The sequence below is a fragment of the Nesoenas mayeri genome (genome assembly GCF_963082525.1).
Source record: "Nesoenas mayeri genome assembly, chromosome: 21".
In the NCBI taxonomy this organism is placed as follows: domain Eukaryota; kingdom Metazoa; phylum Chordata; class Aves; order Columbiformes; family Columbidae; genus Nesoenas; species Nesoenas mayeri.
This window is the reverse complement of record NC_137571.1, coordinates 5845975-5872155: the sequence shown is the minus strand read 5'-3', so window position 1 is coordinate 5872155 and position 26181 is coordinate 5845975. Positions and strand designations below refer to the sequence as shown.

Sequence of the window (26181 nt, the reverse complement as noted above, 5' to 3'; positions counted from 1 at the left end):
AAAGGGCATCTTTCAGGCACAAACTAGCTTTTTCCCACACTTGACTGATCACACAAATAACTGTGATTAAAGGTCAAGTGCCTGGGTTTTTCTGTTTTACTCCTTAAAAATTTATATGCGAAAGAAAACCTGGAAGTTAACATAGCATGAAATTGTTATGCAGTTGTGAGCCTTTAACGACGACTAAATATCACTTTTCTTCCTGGGTGGTTTGAAAAATCTCCAGTAATAATGGGTCACTTCTTCTGGTTTCCGCTCGCGGAAGATTATAAATAAATCCTGTCTTTTGCTTGGAATGTGATGGAGGTTTGACCATACGCATTTGTGACACGGGTCACCAGGGCTGTACCCTGGGCTGGCGGCACCGCGGCAGCACCGCACTGGCCCTGCTGAGCTTTCCTGGCCAGCAGAGTGTTGGTAAATGAACAGGGATTTTCTTGCTGGTCAAACCAATGCATTTGTGCAGAATGGCCACAGCAGCAGCATCTTCCACAGGGCTGGCCAAGTGCCCCAGTTTTCCGACAGATTTATACTCAGACGCAATGCCTCCCAAACCTCTAGAAAGCAAACATGCTTTAGGTGTTAAAAAAATGCTTGGAAAGGCAAGATCCCCATGGAACAGGTTAAAGAAATGTTGCGCTTGGGTTTTTGAGCCGGTAGCTGGCTTGCTTGGGACCCTGATCCTGCAGCGACTTTCACATACGGTTAAATGTATTCACATGAGTGGTCTTGGTGACTTCAAGGAGAGAGTACTTAGAAGCTGTGGCACGAGGCAAATGAACTGCAATCACCGTGTCTAATGAATCCTATTATGCAATGTGCAAATTGGAGTCTGATTGGCAGCAGGCTCCAGTAGGATACCTGCTGCGGTAAGCGTCTGCGTGTGTGAGGCAGTGTCCAACACGGTGGTGTTCAGGTGCAGCGTTTGTGCAGACACAGGACGCTGCCGTTCCCTGCAATGCTGTGCTCCTGTCAGCGTTCACACGGACACGTTCACCAGTTGCTGCCCCCCAGCAGGCCCCACTGCACCTCCTTTTATGGCAGGTTTTGGTTTAGTTGGGCTGCCAGCATGAACCAGCGCTCAGCCCAACGCTCTGGGTGCTCCCCATACCTGCCGAGCCGGCGGCTGTAGCAGTGGTACCAGCCAGCCCAAAGCTCAGCCCATTCTGGCGGGATCGTGCGATGAGACAGAGCTGTTGGGGCGTCGGACTGCAGCCACCATTAGGCTTCAGAGTGAACACCGCCCAAGAGCACGTGCCCGCCCTCGCCACGCCCCTTCCCGCCGAGCGCCGCCGTGGATTGGCCGAGCCGGCCGGTGGCCGCGCCCCGCCCCCGTTGACAAGCGCGCGGCGGCGGCTTCCTCGGGGCGTGCGGAGTCGGTGGCGCTATGGCGACCGCGCGCGGCGGCGGCGGCGGCTTCTTCGGGGCGCTGCTGCCGGTGCTGCTGCCGCTGCTGCTGCCGCCGGGACTGCCCCGCGCCGCCGCCGAGCAGGGTGAGTCGCTCCTGGCCGAGCCGTGTCCGTCGCGCTCCGGACCCCCGGCCGCCTTGGTCGCCCGCGGCGGGTCGGGCTGCGCGTTGCGGCGGGACCGGGCGGGCTTTTCGTTCCTCCCCCGGGGTCGTTGCCAGACCGGGCGGGCTTTTCGTTCCTCCCCCGGGGTCGTCGCCGGACCGGGCGGGCTTTTCGTTCCTCCCCCGGGGTCGTTGCCAGCCCCGGGGGCGCGGCGGTGGTTCCGTGGGGCGGATGCGCCGTCGCTCCCCGGGGAGCGGGACCCGCGCGGGGAGCGGGATGGGGGTGATCGGGTCAGCACGGGGTTCCGGAGCCAGGGGACTCCGATGTCCCGGTCACCGGGGGCGCTGGGAGGAACGAGCTCCCGCGGCGGCCGCTGCCCGCGCAGCGCTGCCGGTGCCGGTGCCGAGCTGCCTGCGCCGCACACGGGAGCGGAGCGGCGGGAGCGCCCCGCACCGCAGCCCAAACGCGGGGTGAAGCCCCGAGGTCGGTGCGCGGGGCCCCGTGTCCCGGAGCGCTCGCCGGGGCAGGGACCGGCCGAGGACACGTCCGCACGTTACCCGGTGTCACATCTGAGACACGACTTGCTGTCGGGGATTGCATCTCTGCGTGGTGGAACCGTGGATTTGGGGAAATACCTCTTGCTGCCAAGCAGAGAATTGGCTGTTTTGTGCAGAAAGGACGTGCTCATTCAGGGAAATTCCTGTTTCGAGGCAACCACCAGTGCCTTTTGGTTCCAGGACAGCAGGCTGCAGGCACGGTGTAGTTGTAGTGTTTTCTGGTGGTGTCAGAGGCATTGTCCTGCAGAGTCCCTACGGAAGGACTGCAGCTGTCCCTGGGACATCACCCTCATTAGGCTAGGGTGCTAATTGTGTAACTGAGGTCTGCTCTGGATGTGCAGCCCAAAGCTCTTCAGCGCGAGTCCTGCTCGGCGCTCATGCGGTGACGCGGTGGCCGGCGGAGCTGGAGTGGGAGCTGTTTCCTCTGCTTGGGGACCCGAGCCCTGCTTGGGTGTGTGGGAAGGGGTGGACGGCGATGAGCTTCCCAACAGGCTGGGTGGGTATTTACTGGCGTTCCCTGGGTCAGAGCATTTGCTTTCTGACATGTTGTCTTCCCTGCAGTTGTCCTTCTGGATTCAAAGGAATCACAAGCGGAGCTGGGCTGGACCTCACACCCATCAAACGGGGTAGGTGTGGGGCGGGATGGTCCCTCTGTGCTGCAGGGATGGGCTGCCCTGGGTGCTCAGCAGTGTCTGACACCCACACGTGAAGCTGGTGCAGGGGGGTGGCAGCCGGGGGGTCTCCTGGAGCCAGGGCGGGTGGGCAGCTTGGCGCACACTGTCGTGTTGATCAGCGCTGGGCATCAGAATGTTTGTCCTGTTCCAGCTAAAACTTCTGCTGGCAGAGAAGCTGCTGTTCATGAAGATATTTGTCCTTGTGTGACAGCGTGGCTGGTGTCACATCTCCTTGGCCATCTTTCACTTCTCTGGTAGCCCAGCCCCATCTGGCATCATGCTGCATGGTGATGCTGTGCACTGCACCTTCCCAGGGACAGAAAACTCGGGGCATGTGTGGGAAGTAAAGGCTCTGCCTTCTCAGTAGATCATGTGCCCAGTTCCATATTAGACTTCATTTCAGAAGGTCTGATGCTAGTGCCCTGTTCCTGGTTGTGTCTCCCTGTTTGCAGCTCTGCAAAGGTCACAGGTGTTGTTTGGTCCAGCAGCACCACAGTGTTACTGCAGCTTGTGGTTTTGGTGCTTTAAGGACTTTTAGTGCTGATGATATAATGGCCTGTGGGTGGAGAGACTTACGATGGTCATTTTTATACTGATCTGTGTGTTTCTGCCGGGGCAGCTGGTTCTTGTGGCAGCTCCCGAGCTGTTACAGCCCTTTGTTCTTTCCCTAGTGGGAAGAAATCAGCGGTGTGGATGAGCACTACAAGCCGATACGCACGTACCAGGTCTGCAATGTCATGGAGCCAAACCAGAACAACTGGCTGCAGACGGGCTGGATTGCCAGGCGCGATGGCCAGAGGATCTTCATCGAGCTGAAGTTCACCCTGCGGGACTGCAACAGCATCCCCGGTGTGATGGGCACCTGCAAGGAGACTTTCAACCTGTACTATGTCGAGTCGGACTCCGACCTGGGCCGTAGCGTCCACGAGAGCAAGCACAACAAGATCGACACCATCGCTGCTGATGAGAGCTTCACGCAGGGGGACCTGGGTGAGCGCAAGATGAAGCTGAACACCGAGCTGAGGGAGATCGGGCACCTGAGCAAGAGAGGCTTCCACCTGGGCTTCCAGGACGTGGGCGCCTGCGTGGCACTGGTCTCCGTGCGGGTCTATTACAAGAAGTGCCTCGCCACCGTGCAGAACCTGGCCATGTTTCCGGACACGGTGGCAGAGACGGCCTTTGCGACTTTGGTGGAGGTTAAGGGCACTTGTGTCGCCCACGCCGAAGTGGATGTGGATAACCCCCCCCGGATGCACTGCAGCGCGGAGGGCGAGTGGCTGGTCCCTATCGGGAAATGCGCGTGTGCGCCTGGCTTTGAGGAGAAGGACGGGGGTTGCAGAGGTAAAGGTGTCCGTCGTGTCCTCTGGCCGTTTTTGTCTGTCCGTGTTGCTGCCAGGCTGCTCCAGTCTGCCTGGTGCCTCAGCACAGCTCAGAGGAGCGGAATTGCCTTTTGTCAGCAATATGATTCTTTTAGTTGATTGCAGCTCCTCAGCTCACAGCCAGACCTTAATTTGAAGGGTGGCAATTGGGTAAATGGGGCGTGTTGCCGGGAGCTGCTCTGCAGCGCGGTGTTGGCTGGGCAGACGTGCCAAGGCTCTGAACACCACCAGCCACTTCCCACAGCTTTATCTGTAACCATAAAATTGCTCTAGAACATTAATATCCCCATTGTCATGCTTTAGACACAAGAATTTGGTGACTTTACAGCTTGTGTTTAATGATAGCTGTAGAAATGGATCTAACCTCGACCTCAGCGGGTGTCCCTCTGCCGAACCCGGTGCGGTGACCACTTGATCTCTGTTTCGAAGGCAAGTGAGAGCCCGGGAAGGGATCAACCCTGAGCATGGGACACCGGCTGCCACGCTGCTCCTCCTTCTCACCTCCCCAAATGAGTCCCACACACGTCAGTTCCCCATGTTAAGTCACACGGTGCAGTAGGAGAATGAGCTTTTCCTGAGGATTCGCGTCTCCCCGTCAGGAGCTACTTGAGGCTTGTCAGATTTAAATAGTGCCGCCCGTGCCATCCTGCGGAGTGGAAGCCTTTCCCGGCGCTCTGCGTCGCGGCTGTTCGCTTGGTGCTCTCCTTAAGGAGATCTTATTAGAACTATTGAATTGAAGTCTCGGCGCTGTTGGTTGCTTCAGCGGCTGTGTGGCAGCTCGCCATGCTTTCCCCGTCTGTTTGGAGTGGGAATTTACATAGCGAGTCCCAGAAGGCTTTCGCTAATGCTTCAGGTTTCTCTGTGTTGAGTTTAAATAATTCATATTCTCTAAGGAAAAATATTTGAAGTAATTTAATGGACATAATTAAGTATTTCCCCCTCTCACAGAACGCAGGTCATTAGTCACTCTCTGTGGAGCAGCATCTGATGTCTGGTCAAACAGTTTTTAGGGGTTGAAAGTTCTTGGTGGTTTAGCGTAGCACTAAGTGAATAACTTTAGATGATTTCTGATGAAAGCATCCAGGGCTGCAGAAATTCTTCAACAAGGACAAAAGCTCTGGAGCTGGAGGCAGGTGGATAGGGTGGGAGTTTGGGGATGTCAGAACAGCCCAGTGATGGCACAGCACGGCTGGTTCCGTGGCCGAGGTCCTGTTGGCGGTGGCTCTGGAGGGCTCAGCGGGTGCGAGTCCCCTGGGTTCTTCTTGCCCATGAAACTTCTTGACCACAATCTCTGCAGCAAGAATGGGCTTTATTTCCCACCGAACTGGTGAAGCTGTTTGAACTCAATCACAAAGCTCTAGTATCCCTGTAACCGTGATATAAGTGCTGAAATCACCCTGCTGCTGAGAGAACATTTGTATCCTCACACTGGAATGAGGAGAGATGAAAAAAGACTAATAGGATTTACAGTGCTGCTAATTACTGCTGCAAGGAAGCCGAGCCCTTGTGCTGTCTGTCTGTCCGTGTCGCAGCGCTTCTCCGGAGAGGCCCCAGTGCAGCCGACACAGCTTTGCATGTTTCTAATGAATCATTTCAGTGACGGCTGAAATCCAGCCATCTCCAGGGTGGAACCGAGCAGCGTTAGCATCTGTTTAACATCCACTCTCCAATAAGAGGAGAGGTTCTGTCACTGTAAATACACTTAAACTGCTTTTCTTGTCTAATATATATCTGTAGCCAGATGCTGGTTTGCACTTACTCTGATCTTAAAACCTGTTTCCAGCAGATGCACGGCAGGCAAGTGGGGAGTCCTCTTGCTCTGTAGCTGATCACCCGTCCATCCCTGCTTTATTTTCAGTAGCCTGCTTGGCACTGATGCCTTTGTACCCTTCATTTTACCAGACATGAGCTGTGGCCCCTTCGTGCCACCGACTTTGTGGTGCATTGCAATAGCTTTTGTGTAAATCAAACTGTGATGTGCAGGATCTGCCTGACATTTGCTGTGAAGTTGTCTCTTTCTGCTTCATCTTTCCCATCCAATCCCTTGTAATATCTGCAAGGAGAATTTCAACAAAGCCCAAGGTTAATATTTACCAGCCAGATTTGCTGCAAATGAGACAACTTCAACCAGACGTTGAATTAATATGATGGAGACCAGTTGCTAAAAATAGCTGTCAGCCACTCTTCTTTGACAGAAACGTAAATTTGTGCTGGAGTTAAGTTTCCTTCTCAATTTATTTCCCTCCTCTCCTGTTGGCAGCAGCAGGAGCCGGGTCTGCGCTGCCATGTACAGGGAACGGTCCCAGCATTGCGCTCCTCATGGTACATGATGGTCTAATTAGCGGGCTGTAGCGCTTGCCTACGTGGGGATGATGCTACTGAAACCAGTTTTAGGGAGGAAATAGTTTCTAGTGCTTTGTCGGGATTTTTAATCCATGTTTTGAAGTGAATTTGATGTGGGTGGCTGGAACAGGTGTGACACTTTGGGTGCTCTCGAGTGAGGGGTGACCTGGCCAGTGCCGCTTTCGTGATCCTGTAGAACACGTGCATGGGTTTTTCTTCTCTTGCAATAAGCAGCAAATGGTGTTGCTTTTCAGGGAGGGGAAGCCTCACACAAGAAGTCCCATCAGGGACCTGGTGGCGGTGGCAGCCCCTGGGCAGGAGGAGCAACCGCCGATGTCCCCAGTGACTGTTTGACAAGGGAAATAGAAGAAGTTCCCCCCCTTTTCTGCATTACTGAATGGACTTTTGAGCAGCGTGTCAGATTCAACATTCCATGCACAGGACACGAGGAAGATTTACCATATCTCAGGTAGAAAGCAAGAGAAAATAACAGCCCTTGGCCTTGTTCTTTTGCACCTTCGCTTCTAAAGCACGTTGGTGTTCTGGGCTCCTGCTCCAGCGATGCGTTGCCCCCCAGGCAGTCTGTCCCAGCACCGCGCTCTCCTTGTGTCGAACACAAATTGACCTTGCAGTCACTTAAGCTTATAACTTGTTGTCCTAGCGCCAGCGAGCAGCGAGGACGCTCCTCTCTGAGCAGATTGTGCCTCGCTGCAGATCGCTCAGGAAAGTCAATATTATCTTTCCTGTGCTTGGCTTCTGAAACAGTAGGGGAACAAATGGATAACAAAGCCTTTGAGAAGATCATCCTGCGTGTTGTGAGTAGCACAGCACTGCAGCTGTGAATACTGTGGAATCGAATAGTTTCTTCCTTGTTGCCAGCTGTTAGTTGGACATAAACTTGGCCAATGTTTTGAGCAAATTGGAAAGGATGCGTTTGGACGGGTGGTGCGTGGCCAGGGCTTGCTGGTGCTGGACATAAGGTTGGGGTGGGAGTGGGAAGTGGCAGCAGTAAGATGCTTTCCTGTGCACTGCATCTGTCCCATCAAGGCACCATGTCACCACAGTGTCCTTAGATGGAAAAGAAATAGTTCAACTGACAGTTACGAGGAACTTAGAATAAATTACAGGATTTTGTCATTGAGTGTGAAGAGACCTCCTGAAGCCTAAGGTCTGCTTTCCCACTTAAACACAAAAAAGATGGATCCAAACGTGCAGCACTTGGGGCTTTTGATTTATTTCATCTTTTATACATTAGCTCACAAACCTGTATGCGCTTCTGGAGTTTATTTTATCTTCTGGCTGATGCTTGAGTATTATGCATAATAAGTTTATTTCTTTTCTCCTGGGATTCTGTAGGTTGCATAAAGCACCAGGTTTTCCTTTCATCGCTGCTGCAGCCGCCGGCGTCCTGCAGCCAGACACGCAGGTTTGCGGCTCTTGGCAGGGCTGGTGATGGGTTCACCGTGGCCGCGGTGGGGTGGTGAATGGGGCTGTGCGAGTAAATCTGTGCCTGCCCCAAAGGAATAATCACCGATGAAACTTCTAGAGCAGTGTCCCTTCTGGGGTATGGTTTGGCTTTCTCCTCCGGGGTCTCGTGTTCTAGCAGAACGCAGCTGGAACAACTTGTGACCTGGGCAAAGTGTTGTTTTGAAGGCATGCGGAGCTTTGTACCAAATCAACTTGGAGTATCTGTCCCCCCGTCCATTTGCAGCCTCTGTGGTACCTGCGATGCCTCGTGGTAGATGCTGCTTCCCGTCATTTGTTCACGTGGAACACCCATGTAAAATATGCTTTATCTTCAGTCCCTTTTTGGAGTAATGGTCAAGCTTTGAGATATTTATTATTTGGGATTGCTTATTATATTGCTGTTCTACAGTGTGTCTGAAATAGTTATGGCTGTGGAAATTGCAGCAGAGGCAGACACAGATTACTCCATGACACTTAATTTTAGAGCAAACTACTCAGAAAATTACCAGCATCACTATTTGTTTGCAGAATTCTTGTCAGGCTTAAGCTTATAGATACCTGGCTGCTGGATGAACATGCTGATTATTGTGCTGGAATATGGGGACAGCGAATCTTGCCCATGGCGAAGAGTGTTTGTGCGAGATCCAGCGTGTGGTGGGAGCAGGGTGTGTTGGAGAGGCAGGTCCCTCAGTCCTTCCAGGGAATGGTTCCGTAGAATCATCAGGGAACTGAGAGAGACAACAGCAAATTGCAGTTGGCTGGGTGGATGTGCCTGCTTTAGTGTGTCCTTGAGGAAAATTCCTGGATAAATAGCTATGAGGTTCTGTTCAGTACTGTCAGAGCACTGAATTCAAGCACATGCATTCCTTTAGGTATTTCAAGACTAGCGGCTGTGTTGGTGCAGAGCTGCTCGGATTCCTCCGTGGAAACAGAACTTGGCTCCGCTATGTGGCCGCCTGGTCCCCAGGGTTGGCAACAGAGGGGGAATCTCCTTTAAACTTGCCGAGTTACAGGATTGCATCTTCACTGGCTCGTCCAGTCTGTCTGTCTGCTCTTCCAGAGACTGTCTTTTCCCTGGGAGGTGAGTTGCAGGCATTGCGGTCCCAGAGATGTGCTGCACGTGGGAGCCGTGGGGCTGTGGGACAGGGATGCTCTTCAGACAGGGGCTTTGCCTGGAGCTGAACAGCTCCATGGGACAACGCTCACAGGAGCTTCACTTGAACAGCAACCACGATCAGCCCAGGAGCTCGCACAGCCCTGCAGCCCAGTTGTCTACGTAACATACTTAGTCTCTTTTAATCGCTGTTCATTGATTAACAAGAGAAAGCTGCTCAGACTCTGATGCCCTCTTGCTGATTCATCAGCATCTCTTCTGCCACTCTTTAAGCCAAAACTTGAACATGCGGCTGACTGTGGCTTAGGAAGCGTTGAGATCCTTGCTGGTGAAGGAGCAGCTGCAGCATCCTCAGTGGCACAGGCTGGGTGTGCGGGGACGCGTCCTCCCCTCGACAGACCCATCGCTCCCATCCGAGGAGATGGTAAGAGAAACCACTCCTGTGGCTGCATCGTGCTGGGTAATCTGCCGAGCTGCAGCACAAGTCAGTGTTGCTTGTTCTGCTCCGAGTTTGATCGTGTGTGCGTGCAGTGTTGTATCGAGGAGGGAACACGTGCTCCCGCTGTCAGCAAGATGAATAAGGCATGCCTGCCCAACGGGGATTAGCTTGTGTGGGCAGCAATGATGGAGCTGGAGAGAGGCAATTAATCTGTCTGACCCGTCCAGCTGCTTCTCTGGCTCTAGGAGAATGTATTATTGAATTTTATTATTTAATAATTAAGTTGCAGTAGTACCAGAGGACAAGATGTAGGATAGAAAATAGTGTACAAAAAAGAGAATTTCATTCCAGAAATTGATGGCCCGATCTCTTGAGAGCTGCCGCATACCCACTGCAAAAATGAGCACTGCGAAATGACACGGACACCTAAGCCAGCTGGGGACCAAGAAAAACACTTGTAGGCTGAGGTGGAAGAGGGTGGGAGTTTATCTGAGAAAAGAAATGGAGATGCACACATGATGCATCACATGTTCGGGGGCGCTTTTGTTCTTCTCAAGGGTGACATTCAGACAACCAGGGAACAAAATTAACCAGTAAGCCCAACAGCTGATCTGCGCCCAGGTTCCTTGTGGGATGTGCTTGCGCGGGGTCGTGATGCCCGTGTTCCTGGGAAATGCAAATCGAGGCGTTTTGTGCGCTTATTAACTGACATAACTTCTGACAAATGCTTTTGTAAACTTCTCCTGGTTATTAGAAAACGAGGCGGCTCGAGGAGGCCAAATCCGCTGCTTTCTGCAGGCTTTGCTTGCGCTGGGTGTCACGACAGCACAAGATCTTGTCTGGCAAGGAGTGAGGCTTTTAGGCAGCTCTTGAAAGGCCGAATCTGTTAGGTAAGAAAAGCAGGAATATCTGATGTGCGTTGCTTCTCCAAGCTGTGCCAGCGGCCGGGGCGATGGGGCCATGGGGACACAGCCCTTGGTGTTGCAGCCCCGCTGTCCGTGCTGCAGGACGTGGGATTTCTGAAGCCCTTGCAGCAGATGAAATCACCTCCCCTTAAATGTTCACCTGTTTTCAGCATCCCTGGAAAGAATCCTCCCCACCCTGCGCTGTGTCTGGTGCTTTGTCCTCAGATCACAGCTGTAGCTGCCAGTTTTATATCATGCTAAAAATTAATGAACCGGAGTGCACTGGAATAATCTGCTTTAAAAGGAACAGTCTCAGCAGCCAAGTCCTTAGAAATGATGAGAGGGCTGCGCTAGCGGAGCTGTTCATCTGGGAACTTTACAAGTGATTAAGTTTAAATATTCAGGGGGGCGCAATGGGGACAGGCAGCAGCACTGCATCGGGAAGATGAAGCAGCCAAGCAAAACATGGGTGCTGCTGTTGGGCTGGAAATCCAGCTGAGACCAAGTCCCAGCCCTGCTGGGGTCACTGCTCAGCCCCAGGGACCCCGTGCAGGTGGGGGTGCTGGGGACACCCAGCAGTGACAGGGACACCCTTGTTCACAGGCTGTTTCCTTGTCAGGTGCTTCAGACTGAAGCTGTTGTGAACTGCCTTGTGGAGTTCTGCAGCCTCTTTAGTTCTTTTTGCAAAGTCTTTCATGCAGAAATAGCTTCTGGGTGTCCTGCTGCAGGTATTGCTTGTAGTAACGATCAAGCCAATCCTTGACCAGCATGTGAATAACTTGTTTGCTCGTGTATCAAAGGTACTTTTCAAAGGATAAGGGAAGCCTGTGTATGGCCTATAAAAGCAAATTTATATACTGTTGTTCATCTTCAGTACATACCTCGCTGCCCGCGGTGACTGCTGTGTAATCCGCCGTGATAAAGCTGTTGCTGCCACTGGCCTTGCAGATTGGGTTTGTGTGTGAAGCTCTGGTGGCTGAGGAGGTCTCCAGCTTCTCCACTGCAATATTCCTCCCCTTTTGGGGTTGCTGCTCTGTCTTGCTGTGGCTCCCATGTCATTTCTGCGCTGCTCACCTGCCTCTAAACCCTAAGCCATGTGTTTTCCATATCCTGCGTCATTCTGCAGCCACTTCACCCCCCATGTCCCTCCAGATCTTTAAGGTCCCTTCCAACCCAAACCATTCCATGGCTCTATGATCCCTCTTGGTGCCAGGGTCGTGCAGGCACTCAGGAGAGGTCGCCTGGAGGGTGGGATCTGCTGGCGAGTGGCAGGCAAAGGAAACGGGGAGATGCCGTCATCAAACGTGTCCCCATTCACCTGGGGATGTTCTGCCCATAACTCCCTCTCTCTCTTTTCAGCTTGTCTTCCTGGATTTTACAAGCTTTCCCTCCGTCTCCCTCTCTGCTCCCCTTGCCCTGAGCACAGCTTCACGCATGAGGAGGCCTCCACGTTCTGTTTGTGCCAGAAGAACTACTCCAGGTCCCCGTCAGACCCGCCATCTGCCTCCTGCACACGTACGTCTCGCTGGGATGGCGGCTCCTTGTCAAAGGAGGATGCGGGGATGCAGACGCTGCGCCTGCCCTGCAGCGCAGAGCCCGGCGGTGCCCGGGGACTGTCCAAACTGTCCCCTGCCCGGGGACGCGTGTCCCTGGGGTCCCATCTGCACCAGGTGCTGCCGCCACAGGGAGCTGAAGGGGGGGCTATCCCTAATGCCACGGAGCTCGCAGGCTGAGGGCACAGCCTGATGAGACAGATGTGCGGTTGGGCTTGCAGACACCTCAGTATAACGAAGGCACAGTCATTTAGTCGATATAGTTCACAGATTTTAATTAAATGGCCTCTAGTTAATTGGATTGGGCCCCAGCTGCTCCGGTGATGGATGCTGCGGAGCTGCCTGCGCAGCCATGAGACACGCGAGCACGGCCGGGCAGCGTCCGACAGCCACAGGCTCCCCGGGCGCTTCTCACATGCTGTGAGCTGTGTCGTGCTGTGTGTAACGTGTCCCTGCAGGGTGATCCTCTGTCCTGTGTCCCCACCATGCTGCCTGCATCGGTGCCTCCGCGTCCCCTTGTGCTGCCATGCGCTTTGGCTGCCCAGGGCTGTGCTTCGTTCTGCACCGGTGCCTGTGCTGCTGCTGCCAGGGACCCGCAGGTTTGTCGTCCCCGGCAGCACCTGCATATCCCAGTGCCCATACATGAACGCTCTTCTGCTTCCAGGCCCGCCCTCGGCGCCGAGGAACCTGGTGTACAGCCTGCGGCAGTCCTCGCTGGTGCTGCACTGGAGCGCCCCGGCCGACGCGGGCGGCCGCAGCGACCTGACCTACAGCCTGTGGTGCGGCCGCTGCCCCGCGGCGCTGCAGGGCGGCTGTGAGCGCTGCGGCAGCGCCGTGGGCTTCGTGCCGCAGCAGACGGGGCTGGTGGAGCCGACAGTCACCCTGGTGAACCTGCTGCCTCACGCCAACTACACCATCCGCGTGGCGGCCGTCAACGGCGTCTCGGGCCTCAGCCCGCTGTCGGGGCAGCCGTACGCTGAGGTCAATGTCTCCACTGGCCTCACAGGTACGGCTGCTGCATAGTGCACATGGTTTATCCCCCGTGGCACCACTGCCACCCCCTATGTCACCTCTGGGGTGTGTGGGGCTCAGTGTGCAGGTCTGGGGTTTTATGGGTCTGGAGGGGACATGGGGACCGTCCTTGGGCTCTGTCCCGATCCTCACAGTTGGCTGCGATGGTACAGATGTGGCGCTCAGTGATGGCACAAGTGGGAGGGGAGGTGGAGACCGGCCTGTGGCACTGCCAGGGGTTTGGGTTGGTGACGGGGGAGTCAGTGGCCCCACTGTACCCCATGGCGCTGTGACAGCGAGTGTGGTGACAGCCAGCGCTCCGAAGGGACAAGTCCGCTCTGTGCTCCGGCTGCAGTTTGAATTTACAAGTCACAAAAAAAGCACTTCCGAAGAAACAACATTTTCAGCCCATTCACAAAAACTCTCCTTAAAATAGACAATTCAAATATGGGCTGTCCTTTGGAAACAGAAAGATTGATTTCTTCTCTCTCCTGTGCCGGTCTGTCACACAATTTCTTGCTCAAGTGTCCCCTTCCAGTTCATGTTTCACGTGTCTATTCCCGCATGCGAGGACAGCGAGCATCCAACCTCCGCACACATGGGGCTGTCGCCGGCTGGAGGGGTTTGATCCCACCTTGGTTGTTCATGGTGCCTCAGGAAAACCAGCTCTGGCTTGTTGTGTCCTTGTCTGTTCCTCTGCGGTTATGTTATTAATTTGCATGAAAACCTTTTGCCAAGCTACGGTTAATGGAGACAGATGATCCTCACATACCTCTTGGCAGGAATTGGCCAACAATTTCATCTGAAGAGATTAAACTTTGATCTTGTTATAAATAATTTTCCCACCACTTGATCAAATGTTTTTGCACGTGTTGCTGCTTTCTCTTCCCTCACACAACCGTTTCTGCGGATGCTCCGGGTGGATGCTGTGCTGCAGACTGCTCTTCGCTGCACGTGTCACTCCTCATTAGGATCTTGGCTGCTCAAGGATGGATTTAGCTCTGGGAAGTTCTTCTGTCTCCTGAGGTCAGGCTGTTCCTGAGACAGTGTACAAGCTAAGGAGGGGCAAGCTTAATGAGGGCTCTTAATGAGCTGTTTCTCCAGAGGCTTCTGCCTGGTGTTGGGCAGGGGACCGGGCTCAGGAGCTGCCACATCCCATGGGTCAGGGCAGCAAGTGCTGTGTCCTCTGAAGAGTGAAGCAACAGGTCTGCGGTACCAACCTGTGCCTGAGTGTTCATCTGTCCAATGCAGCTTTTCATCTGGGTAAGGGGGAATCTCAGCCCCTGACTCCACGCTGCTCCTGAAGGACCTGGAATGTGCATAAAGAATATGGCATAATTAATCTTGGAATCTCTTCAAAATCTATGTCTCTTGTTGAGCCGTCAACTCTCCGGATGCAGATGGTGGCTCAGAATCAGCCGAGCAGCTGAGACTCAGGAAGGTTCTTGAAACACTCGTGTTTTTTGCTGCAGGAGGCGTCCCCTGTGCAGGAGGGATTGCCAGGCAGGACCCCTCCATCCCCAGGGTAGCCCAAGTCCCCTTGTGTTGGCACCGTGGGCCAGTGACAGGGATGGTTAACCATGGATGGTGTGCGCAGGTGTCGCTTCCATCGCGTCCTGCACCCTGGAGCCCCCGGCCGTGGGTGCCCATTGCAGAACTGGATGGGGCCGGGGATCAAGAGCGAGGGGGCTCTGGGCGGCTGGCGGCGGTGACTTCCTCGCAGCCGCGACGCGATGGTCTGGGGATGTCATCTGCAGCAGCAGGGAAGCTCCGGCTGCAGATATGCAAACTCAGAGGGAAAATTAAACAAAGAAACAAGACCCTATTTAGCTGTCAGATGCCGGCTCCTCTAAATATAGCTCAGAGTGCAGCTTTCACGCTGCCCTTCCCCTTCAGCAGTCACAAGAGGGAATTAGTCGTTGTTCATTGTATTTGCAGGGGAAAAGAAAAGATGCTATTTAGTCTGCAGGAGGCAAAATTAATACTGTGTTTTTTCTAATCTGGTCCCAGCATGGGGCTAAATAAAAGTGTTTGAGAAGCTGTTTACCTGAAGGAGCAGAGCCATGTTAGCTATGTAAATGTGCACTCTGGGACGCTGTCATTTATATTCCCCGCAGGGATCGGCTCCTGTCTTAAAGGGCTTTTAAATCTGTTGCAGATTAATAATGCAGCCAGTGCCGAAACGCTTTCTCCTTTCTCGGGCTGTGGAGAAATGGTTTGTGCTGAATTAGCTCCTCTGAAGTCGACTCCTCTGCTTGTTGCTGCTGCAGCCCCAGCCCGGGGGGCTCGGGGTGAGCTGACCGAGGGTGAGGGGCTCACATGGGGGGTCTGTGCCCTCTGTACCATGAGAACCAGACCTGCGAGAGCCACACATTAACTGGTGAATCATCTGGTTCAGAAAGAGGGACCCTGGGCAGGAGTGCAGGACATGGTGCCCACCCTGGTTTGATGCTTTCTCTGCTGGTACACTGGTTAATTAAGAGGCATAAACCCACATAAAAAGCAATGAAGTTTATAAAGTCAGGCAGAGCGGTGAATAATTTAGTGTTTCCTTTTCCAGAATAGAGGCAATGTTAGGGGAGCTTAAAATATTGATGGGAAACACATTTTTTTTTTCACAGTGTGAAATGCTTTTTAGTTTCTGTGATTTGCTTTAATCCCTTTTAAACATGTTTGAAGCTGGTGCCTGCTCTTCTGGCATGTGCCATGGGTTCTGCTCTACAGCCCACCACTGAGTGTGGGTTTTCCTGATGACTTTGTTAACAGCCAGGACACCTTGTTCAGGTTTCTTCAGTCTGTTTGTTAGAGTCAGAGATACAGGAGGGCACCTGTGTGATATTTTATTGATGGGAATTGTATAGAACACCGCGGAGGACTTAGTTTGCAGGAGCAAAACTGAAGTTAAGCGAGCTGGAGCCAAACCTGGGCACAATGGGAGCAGTTGGCAAGTGCATCTGGCATGGTGAGAGGCACTAAACGGGAGCACACATGCCAAGAGGACGGTGCAGCTGCAAACGTGCTGACGAGGAGTTCACAGCCACTGCAGAGCAGCTCTCCCGTCCATGTGTCCTACAGCCCTCCTGCCCCAGGGCTCTATTCTGCACTTCCCAGCCATCATTAGCAGCAGGTTCAGAGCGCTGGACGCTGGCTGATGCTCAAACCCCTCTGCAGCACCGTGGGCGGACGGTGCCTTTAGGATTTTGTGCTTGTTTTCCATCAGAGCGTTACTGGCTGCCCACAGATTACAAAGCTGTTGTATTTTTACCATCACCTTCTCCTGTTGGATGATCACCAGCTTGGAGTTTGCCCTATTTTAATCCCGATGCAGATGGAGGAAACTGGTATCTGCAAAAGAAGCGTGTTCTTCAGCTGTTTAAATTGTTAAAGTTTTTACTACGGCATCACATGGCAGATGCAGAAATGAAGTAAGCGCAACTGAACACGTTCGTGCTGACATGGGACTCGCGGCCGCGGTGGATATGAGGATGCAGATAAAATTCCCTGTAACGTGTGATCTCCTGGTTGCACTTGGTGGTTCAGAACCAGAGTGGCTGATGCGTGGTGGCATGTGGTGTCACCGGCCGTGTCCCCGGGGCCCTGGCGGGCTGTGCTGGGTCAATGCGGGGGGTTTGGGTGACGGGGGAGCAGGGGATGCTGTGCTCCGGCAACTCCACCATCACCCGCTGCTTTCCCCTCTGCTTTTTCAGCCCCGACTCCTGTCACCAACATCCGCACCGATAAAGTCGAGCAGAAGAGCGTCTCCTTGTCGTGGCAGGAGCCGGGGTCCCCCAACGGCACCGAGTACGAGGTCAAGTACTATGAGAAGGTGGGCACTGGCTCTGGGGATGGCTCCGGCTCTCGGTGGGAGGGCGCATGTCTGTACGCGGTGCTGTTGTGAAGATTTTGCTGGCACCTGTAGGGACGAGGAGTACTCAGATACTCAGATACGTGGGGAGCGATGAGGTGTTTTCCTCTCTGAGAGCATTATGCAATCTGCTTATGCAAGTTTTAGGAAATTTAGGGTTTTTTTTGTAGCGTTCATGTTAATTAGTGGGTTTTTTCCCCCCATCTGTGCAGCAAGATTTCATCCAGTCCTAATGCTGACATCTCCCTGGGAAGAAGAGTAAAGCTAATAATTTTAATTCATTATTCTTTTTATTTTTAATGCGTTGGATGGCTTTTTTCACAGACATTAGAAATGTGGGGTTTGGGTGCTTGCCATAGCCAGCTCGATAGGGACTGATAAACCATCTGGGGTTTCTGGATCTTTGATGAGATGACACCTGTGCCCATAGCCTGGGAAAGTGTTGTACCTTGTGGTCTTCACTGGTTTGGGACTGAGGGTCACCAAACCTGTGACTTTAGTGAGCTGTGAGTGGCTTTACACACAGGAGGGGACACAAGCAAACATTGTTGTGACAGTCTCTTAATTTTAAACATAGCTGTTATTCGGCAAGTGTGGCTGTTTAAGAATTTTAGAAGAAATACTGATGGGCAGAGAGCGGGGACAATGCTGTGAAAGCAAATAAATGCAGTTTATGACACGGTTCCGCAAATTACCTTATCTGCATGTGCTCAGGCTCGTTATGAAACTGATTGCATGTCGAGCAAACTGTGCAGGTGACACATTGGCATTCTGTATTTAGAAACGAGCTACCTTGAAGCTGATTCATATTAATGTGATTTTTGGCATCTGATAGATTTGAAAGGAGGAATCTGTGGGTGAGGGCGAATGCTGAAGCCCGAGACGGTAATTCCTGAGCAAATGGGCTGCAGCAACAGGGTGCTCGGGGTATGTGAATGAGGAATCGTCCTACTCAGGTAGGGAATTCTAACTATAGTTTAGTGATCAGTCACTGAAATGAGGCTCTTGATGCCGACATGAAAATTAACTTACTGTCTAATCTTTGCTTTTAGAGACATACTTTAGCTATGGAGATTCAGAGGGAAAAGTGTATCAAATGGAAAATAAATTTCTAGCAATGAGACATCTAGTAAATGTATTCTTTCTGGTGAAGGTTTTATGTGTGGATAGGACACAGCTGTGCTGCGCCTGCTCCACGGCACAGCTGTCTGTCCAGCTGCAGCGCAGGTATCTCATTATTTCACAGGATCAGAGAGATCAAAGTTACTCAACTGTGAAAACCACATCAACGGCCGTGACGGTCAATAACTTGAAGCCTGGCACCCTCTATATTTTCCAAATCCGGACATCTTCCTCGCTGGACTATGGGAACTCCAGCCCCAGTATTGAAGTGAAGACGCTGGCAGAGCGTAAGTGTTGGCGACGCTCAGCGCGTCGTGCTCGCACATGCAGACATGGACTCGGGGCTGTCGCGGGGACGCTGCTGCCCCGGCCCGGGCGCTCTCGGTTCCATGGAGCAGCATCTGTTCCTCTGGCTCTGAGCGCAGCTTTTAATTGCATTTTCTTGTTGGAGTTTCACAAGGTTGCTGCTGGTCAGCGTGTCCTGGGGTGTCTGTCCTCGTTCTTCTCAGGGCAGCACCAGCGAGGGCAGCCGGTCACAGGGACAGACTCCGGAGCAGAGGGAGGCAGGAGCGGCTTGGAGACCCGGCTGGGTTTGCGTCCCAGGCAGGAGATGGCCACTCACCCCATGGCCATCCTGGCTTGGGAGGCACTGGCCGGGTTAGCCGCTTGGCTGGGTATGGTCAGCCGGCTTCAGTGCTGTTTGCTGTGTCTTTTCCTTCCCACAGTTTCCATTCATAACTATAGTCCAGAAGCATCTTATTTCACTGACTAAAAGAGGGCTTGGAGAGGTGCTTGGGCTTCAGCTTAATAACCCACCCTGGCTGGAAATGAAAGCCCTGAGATGGCTGGCTCAGTACGACTCGCACAGATTGTGTTTAACAGGGCTTTAAATTGCATCCATTTGCCACACAGAAGACATTTTCAGAATGAATTGAAGCCAATAAAAATTTTATATAGAATGTAGCTTTCTAATACCTCCGTTTGCAGAAGCGGGAAGGGAAGGGATTAATGTGATGAAGGAAAACTATTTGTAAGCCATAAATTTTAATATGTCCCTCCGATAAACAGGAACCTCAGCGCTGATTAACAAAGCCGGTGGGGCAGTGCGGGGGCTGTTGTGTCACACCTGCAGCGCTGCCCTGCACGCTGCTCTGATTGCACCAGCTCCAGCTTTGAAAACCGAACCTGAATGCAAATTGTTGCGAGGATGGTGAAAAGCAGCCTGGTGCTGCGAGTGAATTGTCCCCCAGCCTCGCTGGTGGCCGCAGGCTGGGGCTGCCCCACACCTGGGACCTGCCCCAGGGACACGGTGACCAGCTCCACTTCCCTCCCGCAGTGACGGTGGCCTCCAGCGAGCAGAACCCTGTCCTCACCATCACGGTGGTGGCCATCGCGGGGCTGACGGTGCTGGTGTCCATGGTCATCGGCGTCATGGTCTGGAGGAGGTGAGCAGAGCTGGGGTGCAGGCTGAGGTTTGGGGTAGAGCGGGGTGGCAGCGAAGCCCTCGGGGGCTGTGGGCAGTGCTGGTGCTCGGTGCGGGCGCTGGGTTGAGCAGCCTGTGGCTCCTCGTGCTATGGGGCTGGACTCTGGTGCTGAGCGCTGTGGCGTGAGGCAGGAGCTGCTGCCCAGATAACGTGTGCACCTTCCTTCCTGCAGACAGTGTGGGTACAGCAAAGCCAGCCAGGACGGCGATGAGGAGCTGTACTTCCACTGTAAGTGAAGCCCAGCCGGTGCGACTGCGTGGGGACGCCTGCGTTTGTTGCTATGAATAACCAGCTCCTGACAAAGTCCTCGCCTTTGAAGTGTTGTCATCCCGCGTTATCCCAGCGCAGGGCTCAGCACAGCGAGATCTCTGGGGACAGCAGGCTTGACAGCTTCATAAGCCGCTGTCCGTCCTTCCTGCGCGCAGGTCACCGCCGTGCCGAAGGAAAGGGGGATGCTTTTGGCATTCCGCGGGGATGATGAATTATTCCATCCGCTTTTCACAAGCGGCTACATGAGAATACAGCTTTGTTTTCTGGGGCTACTCTTGATTATTGAGCAGCAATAATTTTACAGACAACAGTTGTCAAAGGAAACTCGGATGTCAGGATTGATGGGTTTATTTGATTCCTGGCATATGCCTGTGAAGCACACACACGCTGTTCTGCTCCCCAGAGCGTTGCAGAAGCAGCAGAGCCTGCGTGCCCCTGGCTTTGCAGGGCCTGGCACTGCCGAGCTGCCCTTGGGAGCTTGCCGAAGGTTTTCCATGGTGAGGGGAGCATGGCAGCTGCCCGGTCTCGGTGAAGGAATGGAGCCGAGGTGGCAGGGGAGTCCTCGCGTGGCGCAGGAGCTGCGCAAGGTGAAGGAGCTGCTCTCCTTGAACCTGGGGGTTGTGGCAGTGGACCAAAGCCATTAGGTTCATTTAATCCCACAGGATGTTTCCCAGCAGCCTTAAAGCTGAGGCTTTTGCTTTGCTTATAAAAAGGTGGCATGTTAGTCCTGCCAGCCAAGCTGGAGATGGATGAAGCGCAAGAGCACTTCCCAGGACAAACGGGCAGGACTCTGCCCAGCCTTTCCCACGCCCTTTAGGTGTCTCCTCCTTTCTTGCAGTTAAAATACCGACCAGGAGGACGTACATCGACCCTGACACTTGCGAAGACCCCGTGCAGGCTGTGCACCTCTTTGCTAAAGAGCTGGATAACGCCAGTGTTAAAATCGAGAGGATCATCGGGACAGGCAAGTTCTTCCCCTGCGTGTCGGTGACCGTGCTGCGTGTCGGTGACCGTGCTGCGTGTCGGTGACCGTGCCACGGGTCGGTGACCGTGCTGCGTGTCGGTGGCCGTGCTGCGTGTCGGTGGCCGTGCTGCGGGTCGGTGGCCGTGCCACAAGTCGGTGGCCGTGCTGCGGGTCGGTGGCCATGCTGTGGGTCAGTGGTCATTGCATGCAAGTTCTACCCAATTTGCCAGTGTCCCCCAAGGCAGCTCCTTGTCCTGTGGCACCGGCAGCGCCGCGGGCCCTCTGGTCTCAGGGGTATGTGCTGGCACCACGGAGATGGGAGGGTGCTGGTGAGTGTTTTGTTTGGGAGCCTCATTTCACATTCCCGGGTGTTTTCCTGCGGCACTCGGTACAGCCAGCCACGTGAGGTGTGGACCAGAAAGCATCAGCAATTATCTGCATCTGGGCAGTTTGACAGCAGCATGAAAACTATAAATATGTGAACTTAATGATTTATTGATTTTCATCAACTTCACTGCCTAAAACTTAAAAGCAAATTAAAATCCCCTCACCAGGCCCTAGAGCCTTAATCACGAATGTGTGCCAGATCATGGGAAACACAATTATTCTTTGTCGTTCCTTTTCCTAAAGATAAATTCAGCCGCAGAATAGGAAGAGGTGGAGGAAGGGAGGAAAGGGCTTGGCCACCAGCTTAAAGGACAGAGTGGAAGGGAAGAGGACATGGAGGGGAAGAGGAGGTTGTCTCTGTAGCTGCTGAGTGGAGCAGCGAGACTAATCCCACTTACCTTTCAGAAGCAAAACGATGTTTGAAAAATCAAGAAAGAGATTAGTCAGGAAGACATTTAAATATAAGGAATTTAGGAGTGCATTTGTCTCACTGCTGACCTGACAAGTACCTGGCTTTTGAATCGATAAAGCTTTTCATAGCTACACGTTTTTTTGCTGTAAAGCCAATATTGGCCTTTTATGCTATGAATTTGGTAGCTCCTGTTGTCAAGAGCGTGGCTGTGCCTCCGGCTGCAGGAATCCCGTGTGTGGGGCTGGGAGGCGGAATGGGGACGGCCCAGGGAGCAGGAACTCGCTGCCTGAGGGTTAATCTTCTTTTCATGGGCAAAAGCACAATATGCACTTGAGCAGAGCGTGGAGAGGATGGCTTAGAGGGGTAGGAAGAAGAAATTCCATCGCATTTTCACACGTTTTTAGCATCACATTCTAAACTTGTTCGAAGGGCTGTGCGTGCAGCACAGGTTGGGGAAGCTGGTACAACAGACTCTGCGGGGGAAACTCACGGCCGTGCAGGGGTGCCTGCGTTTCTGAGTTTGTTCATTGGCAAATGCTCTGATTAACAATGGGAAAATCGTGCTTGTCTACTCAGCCAGACACATCACTTGTGCTACAGAGATGCACTTTATGGTCCCAAAGCAAAGAAAATGTCCCCTCAAGTGAAGGTGACTTCCCAGAAGAGGCTGGCTGCCCTTTGCTTTATAGCAGGTGTATATATATATACATATATGTATAACCTGTCCTTACAGTGCTTTGCAGCAGCTCAGTAAAACGTCGTCCCTCCACCATGATGCTGAAAGCCACGAGGAAGCGGAGGTCGGCCAGCACGTAGCTGGGCTGGAAATGGCAGCGGGGTCGGTGCCCGCGCACGAGGAGCCGTGTGACCGCCATGGCGCGGGTACGGGCCGCGCGGGACGTCCCGCCACGGCGTGGCGGCTGTTTAACCCGCGTCTCTGCTGCACAGGGGAGTTTGGAGAGATCTGCCGGGGCTGCCTGAAGCTGCCCAGCAAGCGGGAGCTGCCGGTGGCCATCCAGACCCTGCGCGCCGGCTGCTCCCCGGCACAGCAGCGCTGCTTCCTGGCCGAGGCTTCCACCATGGGCCAGTTTGACCACACCAACGTCCTGCGCTTGGAGGGCGTCATCACCAGAGGTGAGGGGATGTCACCAGAGGTGAGGGGATGTCACCACAAGGGGTCCTGGGTGGTGCAACACGGGCAGCCTGAGGCTCTTGGGCAGGCGATGTGCTTAAGCCGTTGCTTTGGGTGATGACCCAGTGCTGGAGATGCGATACTGCTGCTCTCTGGAAATCAGGCGTTTCCTTATGCATTAGCTGTTTTAGCATTCTGATGATTAATAAAATGCCTATGGCGAGATTAATAAATCCGGGTAGTGGCACTGGCTTAGCAGCAAAACTGCACTCTTAATAAAAGCAAATTGAAGTGAGGTTCTGTCAGTAAAACAGATGACTCTGCTGGCTCCCGGCTCTCGTGGGAGTGGGTGCTCTGAACTAGTCTGCAGAAGCTGTAGTTAAATGGATATCCATGTAAATCCAAAGAAACACGACCACGTGTGCTGATTTTGATTAGCTTTTTTATTGGGTGGGGAAGTATCTATGTCCTGAGTCCTGGGCCGAGCTGATTGCTGTTGCTTTCGCTGGGTAGTCCTGCATGTGGCTCAGTGTTCTGATAAAGGGAGCGGCTGATATTGGGATCCCGGGGATCCCAGGTGGAACACAGGGAAGCCTCGGACCCACAGCTCATTGCAAATGGCCTGGGATAAAGTCAGTGTGTCCGTGGTAGCCAGGCAGTGCGGGCTGACCGCGCTGGGCTCAGCACCCGCTTTCTGATGGCTGCGGCATCAGAACTGCCCAAGCAGCTGCAGGGCTGACGTGGGGTCCTGGTCTGTCTGTGCAGGGAGCACCATGATGATCGTGATGGAGTACATGGGGAACGGCGTGCTGGACTCCTTCCTCAGGGTGAGCGCTGGGCTGGTCTGCTGGGCTCTGCCGCTGGCTTGGGCATCACTCACCTTTGGCTTCTCCTCGTCTTTTGTTACAGAAACACGAGGGACAGTTCACGGCCGCCCAGCTCCTGTGCATGCTGCAGGGCATTGCCTCTGGCATGAAGTACCTGGCAGAGATGGGGTACATACATAAAAGCCTCGCTGCCCACAAAGTCCTTGTGAACAGCAGCCTGGCTTGCAAAATAACGGGTTTCAGGCAGCCACAAGAAGATAAGATGGAGACCATCTTCTCCACCATGGTAAGCTGCCTTTCCCAATTCTACCATCAACATTCTCTGAAAGCGAAATGCTGACAGAATGGCAGGAGCCCCGGCTTCTCCCGTGGCCACAGGGTGGGGCTGTGGCTTTGGGGTCAAGGTCGCCCTGCTGTTAATTGCAATCAGCTGTGGTGTCTGTCACCTGCTTCCCCCAGTGCATCCAGAGGGCTCTGCAGATGCTGAGATGGGGATTGCTAATTACAGGAGAGCAAGCCGGGGTGGAGGGACTGTGTGTTTGCACAGCTCTGAAATGGTTTTATTAAATATTAATGTATAAAATGCCATCAGCTCTTCCCGGAGACATTCTCCTCTCCCATTAATATTTCAGGACTCTCACTCCCATGCAGCATAGGGTTGCACAGCCATTTTAAAACAGATTCAGGCAGAAGTTCTCTTGGTAGTAACCCTGCATGTGGCACATGGGCTTGCTCAGTGTCCACCCTGCGGTGCCGAGGGGACCCGAGGAACAGCTGCCCAGGAATCGTGTGTGCGAATGGGTCATGTCCCCTCTGCCCTGCAGCGGGGGAAGAGCCTGGTGCTGTGGTCAGCCCCTGAAGCCATCCAGTATCACCACTTCAGCCCGGCCAGTGACGTCTGGAGCTTCGGCATCGTCATGTGGGAAGTCATGTCCTACGGAGAGAGGCCCTACTGGGACATGTCCAACCAGGACGTGAGTCTGGCGATCGCGGGGGAGCCGGTGACGTTGCCATTGCTAATGGTGTGGGGTGAGGAGCTGCTGCTGCTCCCTGGGCGAGCTGTGGGGAGGGAGGTTTGTCCCAGGTGTTTGCTTGTGATCTGCATGGCAGCGCCTGACCCGTCCCCTGCCCTCCTGTGCCACCGCAGGTGCTGAAGGCCGTGGAGGACGGGTTCCGCCTGCCCGCCCCCGCGAACTGCCAGCCCCCCCTGCACCAGCTGATGCTCGACTGCTGGCAGAAGGACCGCAGCCAGAGACCCAAGTTCTCGCACATCCACAACATCCTGAGCAAGATGCTACAGAGCCTGGAGTCCCCGCAGTGCCCCAGCTCCACCTGCCCCAGGTGACACCTCTGGCTTTGCCCGTTCTGCCGTACCCTGCTTGGCCGCGCCGTGTCCTGCTCCCCGCTCACCGCCCCGCTCTGTCGGCAGGTCCCGCGGCACGGCCATCCCCCTCACCCAGCGCACCTTCTCGGCTTTCCCGTCTTTCAGCTCTGTGGGTGAGTGGCTGGAGGCGATAGAAATGGGCAGGTACAAAGACAACTTCACCGCTGCGGGCTACTGCTACCTGGAATCGGTGGCCAGGATGACAGCCCAGTAAGTGAACTGCTTCACTGGCAATAACCTTGTGTTGCTGGGCGCGGCATGAGTGAGCTCTGCGTTGCAGTTACAGTCAGGCGTCTCTAAGCAAGACAGATCTTCCAAAACGTGTCTGTAAGAGGTCACTGGCGCAGGTTGGGCTGCATGTGTGGTGCATCTCGGTTGCTGGTTATTGAAGCTGAGTTTTAAACCTGCAGTTTCTGACAGGAGCAGCGTGGACCGTCCCTTCCAGAAAGCTGAGTCAAACCTGGTGCAATTCACTGATAACCTGTTGTGCGGGCAGCCCGGGCGGCAGGGCTGGGAGCCCTCTCACACCTGCTGTGCAGCACGTTCCTGACTCCTGGTCAGGGTCCGTGTTGCTTTGGCTGGGGAGGCAGGTTGGGGGTCTCACTCTGGCAGGTCCACAGTGGCCAGTTAGTCTGAAACCTGCGCTGCCCTTGCCCGGGAGGAGTCGTTATCGGGGCACTTCACCGTTAGGGCTTGTTTTGGGGGCTGACATGGGGCTCGTTTTGCAGAGATGTCATCAGCCTGGGGATCACGCTGCCGGAGCACCAGAAGACCATCCTGAGCGGGATCCAGACCCTCCGGGCGCAGGTGATCCGGATGCACGGCCGAGGCGTGCAGGTGTGAGCAGAGCGCGGACCCAGCGCCCCCGGGGAGGACACAGCCCCAAACCGCACCAGATCCCTGAAACCTTGCGGTTTCGGGTGCGATGTAGGAATCACTGGGCTGCTGCCAAACAAGTCGTTCCACGTGGCAAGAGAGCAGGGCTACCCGTCCCTGTGCCGGGAAGCCGAGGATTCCCGGGTGGACGTGGCTCTCCCTTGCACTGTTTTGTAGGATGAGTCAAACTGTAATGATGCCATTTTGTATGGTAATTAGGTTAACAGGGTGGATGGACATTTGTGCACTGTCTTAATCCAGAGCTGACAGCGTTTTTGTATCCAGCATCTGTCTGGTGAAATCCATAGGTGTTTTTTATACAAGCTGACATGTTCTAGCAACCCCACAAGGAGCTTTTATTGCTTTTATTTTTAGAGACTGGAGCGCAGCTCACACCCAGCGCTCAGCTCCTGGAAGGTGACTTTCCCCATCTGCTGTGCTGAAAGGAAACTTTCCCAGCTGCGTCCCTTCCGCTCCGAGAGTTCCTTCCCTGAGTCTCCACACC

At 53.9% G+C, this 26181-nt stretch overlaps 1 protein-coding gene across 1 annotated transcript; it reads left to right on the top strand.

Annotated features, from left to right (window-relative positions):
• Window positions 1–1387: 1387 nt before the first annotated feature.
• Window positions 1388–25853, top strand: EPHA10 (EPH receptor A10; the record flags this gene model as incomplete). Its single annotated transcript, XM_080357556.1, has 17 exons — window positions 1388–1493; window positions 2630–2694; window positions 3414–4083; window positions 11749–11904; window positions 12607–12948; window positions 16661–16779; window positions 18065–18227; window positions 19277–19385; window positions 19597–19652; window positions 20533–20658; window positions 22406–22591; window positions 23355–23416; window positions 23499–23702; window positions 24241–24390; window positions 24564–24757; window positions 24846–25010; window positions 25529–25853. 17 exons carry the CDS (start codon window positions 1388–1390, stop codon window positions 25641–25643), a joined length of 2988 nt encoding a protein of 995 aa, XP_080213682.1. The 3' UTR covers window positions 25644–25853.
• Between the last annotated feature and the right edge of the window lie 328 nt (window positions 25854–26181).